Source organism: Siphateles boraxobius, unplaced genomic scaffold (genome assembly GCF_051911475.1).
Source record: "Siphateles boraxobius isolate OS27281-9 unplaced genomic scaffold, OSU_SipBor_1 109, whole genome shotgun sequence".
Classification (NCBI taxonomy): Eukaryota; Metazoa; Chordata; class Actinopteri; order Cypriniformes; family Leuciscidae; genus Siphateles; species Siphateles boraxobius.
The window spans coordinates 202,501-213,502 of NW_027508710.1; the positions used below are offsets into that span (position 1 = coordinate 202,501).

The following is an 11,002-nucleotide window of genomic DNA, read 5'->3' on the forward strand; positions in this document are numbered from 1 at the left end:
TTTTGGTGAGTTTCAAGGGATAAACTGATTGACTGCAGGGGGATTTTAATATTTTGAATAGACGCACCTAGGACTGATGTCTTTAGCAGCGTCTGCGAGATCGTCTAGCTGTGCGATATTCTCCTCAGTCTCCGTCGAGCCGGTGTTTCGGACAGCAGAGGAGAGTTTACGCAGACTCGCTCCGGACGCCTTCATCAAACCCCGACACTGACACACCAGCAGCCGGTCCGACGGGGACCAGTACGTGTCCTGATTCCCCCGGCCTCCCAGTCCTTCATCATCATCATCATCATCATCAGGCAAGACGTCAGCAAACGGGTCTTGAGTCTCAGCCAGAGCCTGACGAGAGAAGAACAGCCGTTCAGACGATCTCTTGGATCCGCAGAAGCCACTAATGTCACGTTTACACGAGAGCGATGTGCTTTAGCCGGAGAAGTTCTTTCTTTGAGTTTTCCGCCTACAGATGATCGACACCATTGACAAAATGACTACGGATCTGCGAAAACGACTAAAAACGCTGTATTCTGGCGATGAAACACTATAGACTGAACGCGTGATACGCATGTGAATGACGTCATCGTCTTCACAGATTCACGTTTTTGTTGTTTACACGGAGACCGTTATCAAAAACTTGCACTTTGAAGCCCTTTTTCAAAAGTTTGCGTTTTCAGGCGCCCAAAAACACTTTTGTCAAGTCATCCTCATTTATATAGCGCTTTTAACAATGTAGATTGTTTCAAAGCAGCTTTACAGAGATAAACATATAATTTAAGGTAACAGAGATTGGTTTGGTTTTATAGTGGCTCTTGAAAAATGTTTTTTTCCAGCTAAAGTTAGTTTTGATTGATTCACTTCCGTCTAAATGATCATTTGTTATTAAATTAGGGGCCGCTAAGACGACACCGTTCTCTCTAAACAGACTTTAAACGTGAACCAGTGATAGACGCTGATGGCGTTCACATGCGCATTAAGAATTGATTCTATAGTTATGTGCGTTTGAATATATGTGCGCAGGTTTGTAATTCCTTACACACCATGCCTAAACAAACTACTTGTCTATAAATTTTGATGCAGAATTTTATTTTATCTTATCTTATCTTATATTGTCATGTAAACAAATGGTCAAAACGCATAAAAAGTATTATGTTTTTAGTTGAAAACGGTGTTATGTAAACTGCCCCTTAAAAATTCAGTATTATGCAGCCAGACAAGTAATTTGATGAGGTCAATTTGTAAAGAGAGACTACACGCCTGCGCACATATATATTCAAACGCACATATCTATAGACTGAACACGTGATGCATGTGCGCCGTCAGCGTTTCACAGGTTTGCGTTTTTGAAGTTTACACAGATATGATCACGTTTTTCTACATTATTCAACGCTTGCACCTTTAAACCTGTTTCAAAGTGTGTGTTCTCGAGCTCAAACACTGTTGTGTGCGAATAAACGTCCAGAACACATTAAAAGTTTCTGTTTTCTGTTGAACGGTGTTTGTTAGCGGCCGCTAAGTTAATAACTAATGATCTTTACAACGGAAGTGAATCAATCAAAACTAACTTTATCTGGACAATAACTTTATTCTAGATCTGCTGTAAAGCCTGAACAATCTCTGTTAAAAGCGCTGTATAAATGAAGGAGACTAGACTACAGAATCATACTAACAACTGCTTATTAATATTTATGCACAATCACTGTATTACAGTTGAAAACAATCTTTATTTATTAGCGATAAGACGGTTGTAGATGTTCTCTGACCTGCTCCATTTCTTCCAGGGCATCTTTCACCAAACCAGCATATGAAGTCAAGACGGCCAACACAGCACTGCGGTTATCTGTGACACACACACACACACACACACACACACACACACACACACAATCATCATATTATAGTGATTTCTGAAGGATCATGTGACACTGAAGACTGGAGTAATGATGCTGAAAATTCAGCTTTGATCACAGGAATAAATTACACTTTACTATATATTCACATAGAAAACAGATGATCTACATTAGAATAATAGTTCACTGTTTTTACTGTATTTTTGATCAAATAAATGCATGTTTGGTGAGCAGAAGAGACTCTTTCAGGAACATTAAAATTATTCCAGGCTTTTAACAGCTAGTGTAAATACACTGAATATGAGATCATGGTGCAAGTATATTTATATTGGTGTTTCTGAAAACACTCTAAATCATGTTCAGTTTCTCAAAAAGAGGCAGATTATTCAATTATGAGGTTAAACCAAGTTCTGGTTTTATATACATGAGCAATCAATGATTATATTTGCAGTCATGGAGGAATTTGTAATAAAATATAACAATTTAATATTATTTACATTGCATTTGCCATTTTTTAAGGATTTGGCAGATGCTTTTATCCAAAGCATTCAATCAGTTCATGCATTTCCTGGGATTCGAACCCATGACCTTGGCGTTGCGAGCGCTGTGATCTTCTGTTTGAGCTACGGGAAGTTTATTATAAAAGATACTAATGTCTAATGGCTACTTTAAATCCACCGATTCGGATGTGCATTTAATATCAAAAGTTGAAAAAAACTTTGGGTTCAGCAATAATGCAGAACTGAATCACATCACAACTATAACAATAACTACGCAGAGGAATGATATCATGTTTTTTTTCCAGCTGATGAACGATGAAAACATTAACAGCCAATCAGAATCCATCCTGCTTTGAAGAGCTCGAGCATTTAAAGCGACAGGCGACAAATCTGAGAATAAACAGAAGGATCATGTGGACACTAATACAGTTCTCGATCTGGTTATGAACGCGCCTGAACTCTAGTACTGGTTAGTTGACCTCTGACCTTTTGGCAGCTGATTGAACTTGTCACACGCGGCCCAAACTCCTCCAGTCGACATCAGCTGCTCCTGTGAGAGACTGAGGAAAACATCACACACACACATCATGATCATTATCGTTTTAATAATCTTGAATCAGATTAAGTTCCTCTTGCAGCTTCTCTTCTCTGATGATGTGGGCGGGGCAACCTGTCAATCACATCAGATCAGCCAATAGCAAACCACCATCCAATCATAAAGACAGAGCGACACGCGTCATAATCTGAAGACCACACCCATCGGGGGGGGAAACAATCCAACCGTCTCCATTGACTCTGTATTGCGTGAAGCTGCCTCCTCGTCATTTAATGACTTATAACAAAAACAAAACAATGTCTAAAAGCTGCTATGTGACCGTGAACAGCAAACAAGCTAAAAAAAACAGAAATAACTTTTTATAAGCCCAAAAAAACGAGCGTTTAAGGACACAGAAGTGGATACAGGCTGGGACGAATGGGTAAATTGTGGGATCCTGACACAGTATGCACTAAAAATACACTACATGTGCAATAAACATTGTCACTAGTAAGTCAAATTTCCCAATCTCAGTTTTATATAATATACTTCTGTAAGCTAAGCTTAGATTACGTTCCCCTCCAGTGTGCGTAAGTTAGTTCTTAGAGTAACACGACACGCTGCGCTCACTGCTTGTATCCACTTCTGTGTTTTTAAACGCTCGTTTTTTGGCGTCGACAGCTTATAAAAACTCATTTCTGGGTTTTTTAGCTTGTTTGCTGTACATCTGCTCACAAAGCAGCTTTTAGACAACGTTCTGTTTTTTGGTTTAAGTCATAAATGAGTAGGCAGCTTCACGCCGTTTCCCCCCGGTGGGCGTGACCTAAATGCGCTCTGTCTCTATTTGTGCTGCATGATTAATCACATCGCAATCGCGATGTCAAGCCTATGCGATTAGATGACGCAAAATGCCTGCGATTTTATATGAAATAAACAAATTAGGGCTGTTAACGGAATTAACGCGGCATCTGTTATTTTTTTGTCATCCTTTGGCTAGTGTTACATGATCCCGCACTCATTCGTGCAAATGCTTTTAAACCATTAATGCGCGACAAGTCAAAAGAGAGCGCGCTGCCTGTGAATGTCCTGACTGTGACTCACAGAAAGACGCACGCCAGTATCATGCGCATGCAAAGATCGCGCGCCAGAATACAGTTCTCTTAAGCGCTTGAACGAACAATAACACAATTATGCCATAATGTCGTTTTGTTGAGTATCTTCATAACATAAGAGCAGTCATATGATGGGAGTAAAGAGTTGTGAGAGAATTAGGAGCGTATGAGATCATCGTCTCTGTCTGTAGCGGCTGCTCTTAAAGGGCCAGCAGCCAATAAAGCTTTCTGTCAGTGAAGTTAATCAAAGAACAATGGGAACAGAGAAAATTACTCAATGCTCTTGACTAAAGAACTTTTGTAGCTTCTATAAAGATTAGTCTATGTACAATTTATAATTTATTCAGCGCAGACTAATTGATAACTTTTTTCAATTTCTGTATATGGACAGGAAGGGGGACGGGCACAGGTAAATATGACATATATTATGGGTTTATGTGAAGATTGTTTGAAGTGCACTTAAATTAAAAGCTGTTGTATTTTTTGAAGCCTAATAAATGTTTTAAAAAAATTATAGCTTTCAATTGTAATGAAGGAATCGCTGTAATGTTGGATGGCTATAATTAATGTTTAAAGGGGGGGGGGGGGCATTTTTATCCAGACATCAATGGCTGATTGATCATTATAGGTGTTATCAATCATTTAGTTGTTGTTTGAGTTGAGAAATACACATTTCAGAATTATCACTAATCTGTGTGTGCATTTCCTTTGAAAACCAAGCAAGTTGACTTCATTTGTTTATTATATTGCAATCTTGACCTCAATAATGGCAATATGACATTTTCCCCAAATTGTGCAGCCCTACTCTCTATCAAATAAATTTCACACAGACACAACCAAGCCCCGCCCACATTTGTTCTTGTTCCAGAAGCGTTTCACTGGGACATACGACACTATAGGGCAGAAACATGAGTTGGGTGTGGTCAGTGTAGTCAGGTGTTTTCAGTGTGGTGAGGTGTGGTCAGTGTAGTCAGGTGTGGTGAGGTAGAGTCAGGTATGGTCAGGTGGTGTTAGGTAGGGTCAGGTGTGGTCAGGGGGGGTCAGATGTGGTCAGTGTGGTCAGGTAAGGTCAGTGTAGGGTCAGGTGTGGTGAGGTAGGATCAGGTGTGGTCAGGTTATTTTGATTTCATATTTAGCTGACGCTTTTATCCAAAGCGACTTACAATTGATATATATGTCAGAGGTCGCACACCTCTGAAGCAACTAGGGGTTAAGTGCCTTGCTCAAGGACACATTGGTGTCTCACAGTGGATTCGAACTCGGGTCTCTCACACCAAAGGCATGTGTCTTATCCACTGCGCCATCACCCCCACTAGGGTCAGGTAGGGTCAGATGTGGTCAGGTAGGGTCAGGTGGGGTCAGTGTGGTCAGGTAGGGTCAGGTGTGGTCAGGTAGGGTCAGGTAGAGTCAGGTGTGGTCAGGTAGGGTCATGTGTGGTCAGGTAGGGTCAGGTAGGATCAGGTGTGGTCAGGTAGGGTCAGGTGTGGTCAGGTAGAGTCAGGTGTGGTCAGGTAGGGTCAGGTGTGGTCAGGTAGGGTCAGGTAGAGTCAGGTGTGGTCAGGTAAGGTCAGGTGTGGTCAGGTAGGGTCAGGTGTGGTCAGGTAGGATCAGGTATGGTCAGGTGTGGTCAGTGTAGTCAGGTGTGGTCAGGTAGACTCTGGTGTGGTGAGGTAGAGTCAGGTGTGGTGAAGTAGAGTCAGGTGTGGTCAGTGTAGTCAGGTGTGGTCAGTTAGAGTCAGGTGTGGTCAGGTAGAGTCAGGTACGGTCAGTGTAGTCAGGTGTGGTCAGTTAGAGTCAGGTGTGGGCAGGTAGAGTCAGGTACGGTCAGTGTAGTCAGGTGTGGTCAGGTAGAGTCAGGTGTGGTGAGGTAGAGTCAGGTGTGGTCAGGTGTGGTCAGGTAGGATCAGGTGTGGTCAGGTACGGTCAGATGTGGTCAGTGTGGTCAGGTAGGGTCAGGAGTGGATAGGTAGGGTCAGGTGTGGTCAGGTACGGTCAGATGTGGTCAGGTAGGGTCAGGTGTGGATAGGTAGGGTCAGTTAGAGTCAGGTGTGGTCAGGTAGGGCAGATGTGGTCAGTGTGGTCAGGTAGGGTCAGGTGTGGATAGGTAGGGTCAGGTAGAGTCAGGTGTGGTCAGGTAGGATCAGGTGTGGTCAGGTAGGGTCAGGTGTGGTCAGGTAGAGTCCGGTGTGGTCAGATAGGGTCAGATGTGGTCAGGTAGGGTCAGGTATAGTCAGGTGTGGTCAGGTGGGATCGGGTATGGTCAGGTAGGATCTGGTGTGGTCAGTGTAGTCAGGTGTGGTCAGGTAGGATCAGGTGTGGTCAGTGTAGTCAGGTGTGGTCAGGTAGGATCAGGTGTGGTCAGGTAGGATCAGGTGTGGTCAGGTAGGGTCAGGTGTGGTCAGGTAGGGTCAGGTGTGGTCAGGTAGAGTCCGGTGTGGTCAGATAGGGTCAGATGTGGTCAGGTAGGGTCAGGTATAGTCAGGTGTGGTCAGGTGGGATCGGGTATGGTCAGGTAGGATCTGGTGTGGTCAGTGTAGTCAGGTGTGGTCAGGTAGGATCAGGTGTGGTCAGTGTAGTCAGGTGTGGTCAGGTAGGATCAGGTGTGGTCAGGTAGGATCAGGTGTGGTCAGTATAGTCAGGTGTGGTTAGGTAGAGTCAGGTGTGGTGAGGTGTGGTCAGGTGTGGTTAGGTAGAGTCAGGTGTGGTGAGGTGTGGTCAGGTAGGATCAGGTGTGGTCAGTATAGTCAGGTGTGGTTAGGTAGAGTCAGGTGTGGTGAGGTGTGGTCAGGTGTGGTCAGGTAGGATCAGGTGTGGTGAGGTGTGGTCAGGTAGGATCAGGTGTGGTCAGGTGTGGTGAGGTGTCGTTAGGTAGAGTCAGGTGTGGTCAGGTGTGGTGATGTGTGGTCAGGTAGGATCAGGTGTGGTCAGGTGTGGTGAGGTGTCGTTAGGTAGGATCAGGTGTGGTCAGGTGTGGTGAGGTGTGGTCAGGTAGGATCAGGTGTGGTCAGGTGTGGTGAGGTGTGGTCAGGTAGGATCAGGTGTGGTCAGGTGTGGTGAGGTGTGGTCAGGTAGGATCAGGTGTGGTGAGGTGTGGTCAGGTAGGATCAGGTGTGGTCAGGTGTGGTGAGGTGTCGTTAGGTAGAGTCAGGTGTGGTCAGGTAGGATCAGGTGTGGTCAGGTGTGGTTAGGTAGAGTCAGGTGTGGTCAGGTGTGGTGAGGTGTGGTCAGGTAGGGTCACCTGTGCACAGGAGAGGAGAGAATGACCTCCATCAGCTGAAGGAGTTCGTCCAGCACCTCCACCGTCGCGTCTCGCACCGCCTTCCTCAACGTCACTCCTAAAGCAAACATCAAGCGTAGCGTCAGTTCTGGCGGGTCTCGTTAGTCCGGCTCGCATCAGTGACTCTCAGCTGATACACATCTCTCTATAGGAATACGCCGTCTATCACTGTGTTCATATATAAGCTCTCAGTATTATCAGCAGCTGTGGCGTTTCTCAGGAGCGGATTACCCTCCTCCCTCCCCAGCTCCACCTTTCTCAGCCAGGATTTGGCTTTCTAATTCCCCTTTGAATCAGACTACATTTCCAATTATGTTGTACATTAAAATCTTTATTAATGAATGATATCTGCAATACATGTGTGTTCTGTTATGTTTGCCCTACGGAGGGTTATTGCTGCTCTTATCCATGCTAGGCTGCCCAGAACTGAACCATACCGCTAATCTAAACTGTATGCTAACTGTCAATCGTATTTGACTATAGTGGTCCTGACATAAAGGACTTTCAAGTCAAGTCAAAGTTTATTTATATGGCACAATTTATACAGACGAAGCTGACCAACGTGCTTTACAAATTATCATAAAACAAGAACATGACAGACTTGTAGAAGATTAAAACAGACAACATTCCTAGAACACATACCTAGAAAACATGGCACAAAGTACTGATTATTAAAAAAAAGTGAGTAAAAATAGGTTTTCAGCAGGTCAGGTGCAGATCTACCCTTTCACCTGATCTAGGTCCTTGCTGAGTTCATTACAGGTTATAATGCTTTGGTATTAGTGCTATAGTTACCCTGGCTCTTTGGCAACCAGAAGTAAACGGTGGACAAGGTCAACACACTCTTCTGGACACATTCAGCTATTTGTGCACAGTCCTGGAGTGAGAAACAAAAGTCAAATACAACAGCACTGGATGACAGACAGCATTAATCTGATGCTCTGATGAAGGTCAAAGGTCAGTCTGATGCTCTAAAGAGGATCAGAGTTCAATCTAATGCTCTAAAGAGGATTAAAGGTCGATCTAATGCTCTAAAGAGGATCAAAGGTCAATCTAATGCTCTGAAGAGGTCAGTCTGATGCTCTGACGAGGGTCAAAGGTCAGTCCGATGCTCTGATCAGGGTCAAAGGTCAGTAACCGATGCTCTGACAAGGGTCAAAGATCAGTCTGATGCTCTGATGAGGGTCAAAGGTCAGTAACCGATGCTCTGATGAGGGTCAAAGGTCAGTCTGATGCTCTAAAGAGGATCAAAGGTCAATCTAATGCTCTGAAGAGGTCAGTCTGATGCTCTATAGAGGGTCAAAGGTCAGTTGGATGCTCTGACGAGGGTCAAAGGTCAGTCAGACACACCTCCTCTGACGGCGGCTTCGAGAAGATTAAACTGAGTTTTGTTGCTTCTTGAGACGTTGCTTTTACAGCATCATCTGTGAAATGAGAAGAACACGAGTGAAGTCATTGCGCAGATCAATAATATTCATATTCATATTCACAATAAGATCGTCAAAAACACTGAACTCAGAATCTCCCAGAAGTTTGACAAGCTGAACGTCCCGCTGGATTCATTCGACTCTCCGTCTAAAAACATAAAGAGGGTTATAATAAACACTATGAGCTTCACACATTATAGTCAGTCAGTCAGTCAGTTAGTGTGTGTGTGTGTGTGTGTGTGTGTGTGTGTGTGTGTGTGTGTGTGTGTGAGAGAGAGAGAGAGAGAGAGAGAGAATAATGTGTGAATGTGTGTGTGTGTGTGTGTGTGAGAGAGAGAGAGAGAGAGAGAGAGAGAATAATGTGTGAATGTGTGTGTGTGAGAGAGAGAGAGAGAGAGAGAGAGAGTGTGTGTGTGTGTGTGTGTGTGTGTGTGTGTGAGAGAGAGAGAGAGAATAATGTGTGAATGTGTGTGTGTGAGAGAGAGAGAGAGAGAGAGAGAGAGAGTTTGTTTGTGTGAGTTTGTTTATATGTGTGAGTTTGTTTGTGTGAGTTTGTTTGTGTGTGTGAGTGAGTTTAAATATTGTTTATATCGGACTGTTATCGTGCCGAACACAGGTAACGTTAACTTAGCCATTAGCCGTCACACAACACAGTTAAAATCTGTGGTGAAATAAAGAGTCAGGATGTCCTCATACCTCTCACTCGATCTCTGCTGCATCTCACCGAGTTACTGAGGTTCCGCAAGGGCAGAAGAACATCTGATCGGGAATTATCGGCGCTCATGACCCGGTTCGCTTCGAGCACTCGAGGCGTGGAACGAATGTCAAGCGGAACTAAGATTGTGTGATGATGATCGCGCCGGAATGATTCTGTGGTTGCACATACTTTAACATACTTGTTTACATATTTAGAGCTTTTAAAAATATTAATAAAAATTGTGTGTGTGTGTGTGTGTGTGTGTGTGTGTGTGTGTGTGTGTGTGTGTGTGTGTGTGTGTGTGTGTGTGTGTGTGTGTGTGTGTGTGTGTGTGTGTGTGTGTGTAAACAAAATAAACATTCACTTAGTTAATGTTTCAATTTAGAGCCTCGTGCAACAGCTACATTTAATGCTTAAATATTACTTTTTTTGTTTACATTTTACTATGAGGTTGTTTTAAATACTAACATTTAAAATAATACATTCACTAAAATAGCTACTCTACTCATTCGCGTACAGGAGTGATCCGGACGGCAGGTGGCGCTCGACGGCAGAGAAACGAGCTGTTATTAGTCGGGTGATAATCAGTTCAAATCACTACCAATGAAGTACCATGGCATCATTATGGTCTTTTTTTCAAACACGAAACATGTTAAAATACGATTTTAAATGAATATGGTAATCAATGGTAATAAAGTTCTGTGCATTATCATGTGTATCATCACTGTACCATAGTATTTCTCAAAGCAGCCAGCAGCAGTTCAAGTGACTTGATCTGAATGACTAAACTGATTAATTTAACTGATATTTTACTGCTTTGAAATGATCTACTGTTAAAATAAAGGTGGTTTAACATTTTCAGGAGACTCTCGGCTGGAAACACTGTTTTCTGTGAACAATTCTGTCCATACAAGCTGTAAATGATTTCACATAATAACTTCTGGTAAACAAGCTATCAAAACAGATGCTTACATTTGAGTTGCAACATGTATTCTATAGATTATGTGTGTCATCAGAGGCCAAACACGTATTGGGTTCAGTCGCATCTGCGCTGGTGTTGTTTGATCAGAGCAGATTTATATGATTCACAGATGAACATGAAGAGTTCAAAGACCATCACAACTTATGCTAGACAAAGATCTGCAGAACGCAGAAGGTTATCGGTGAGATGTGTGTTCATTCACGAGTGTTTTTACAGCGCTTATCTGCTCTTCCTGAGTCACTGCTGCAACACAGTCAGAACTGCAGATCTCGGCATGAAAAAATATTTTTAACTGTGTTTATGCAACTGATCTGTCCAGTATTTCAAGTGACAAAGTTAAAAAAAAGTTCTCAAGTAAGTAAAACTCAAAAAAGCCCAAGCAAAAGAAACAAAATATAATGAGTCGAGTTCTTACACTGACAGTTGTAGCATGTGCTGTCTCTAGAAATCAGGGCCTAAAATAACACGCGCCATGCAGCAAATATTAATAAACATTTTTTATGAATTCTAACAATGCATGAACGTGAACAAAAATGAACGATGCTCCGGCCAGCGCTGCATCATCACCAAAGTTTAAGCCTTGACAATTTAAATATTAAAGTGCAAGAAGACGCGAAAGGAAGCTCGT

At 43.1% G+C, this 11,002-nt stretch overlaps 1 protein-coding gene across 3 annotated transcripts in view; it reads right to left on the reverse strand.

Annotated features, from left to right (window-relative positions):
* ccndbp1 (cyclin D-type binding-protein 1) overlaps positions 1 to 9,555 on the reverse strand; it is a 15,799-nt gene extending 6,244 nt beyond the window's left edge. For 2 of the 3 annotated variants that reach the window (XM_077247817.1, XM_077247809.1), the window contains exons 1-8: positions 9,392 to 9,555; positions 8,784 to 8,843; positions 8,619 to 8,692; positions 8,064 to 8,145; positions 7,230 to 7,326; positions 2,831 to 2,904; positions 1,758 to 1,834; positions 68 to 339 (exon numbers count right to left, since the gene is read on the reverse strand). In XM_077247817.1, the coding sequence (XP_077103932.1) occupies positions 68 to 339; positions 1,758 to 1,834; positions 2,831 to 2,904; positions 7,230 to 7,326; positions 8,064 to 8,145; positions 8,619 to 8,692; positions 8,784 to 8,843; positions 9,392 to 9,479 (824 nt within the window). In that variant the 5' untranslated portion in view covers positions 9,480 to 9,555. The remainder of the gene's footprint in view (positions 1 to 67; positions 340 to 1,757; positions 1,835 to 2,830; positions 2,905 to 7,229; positions 7,327 to 8,063; positions 8,146 to 8,618; positions 8,693 to 8,783; positions 8,844 to 9,391) is intronic. The other variant, XM_077247824.1, reaches the window with a different exon arrangement.
* Positions 9,556 to 11,002: the final 1,447 nt, after the last annotated feature.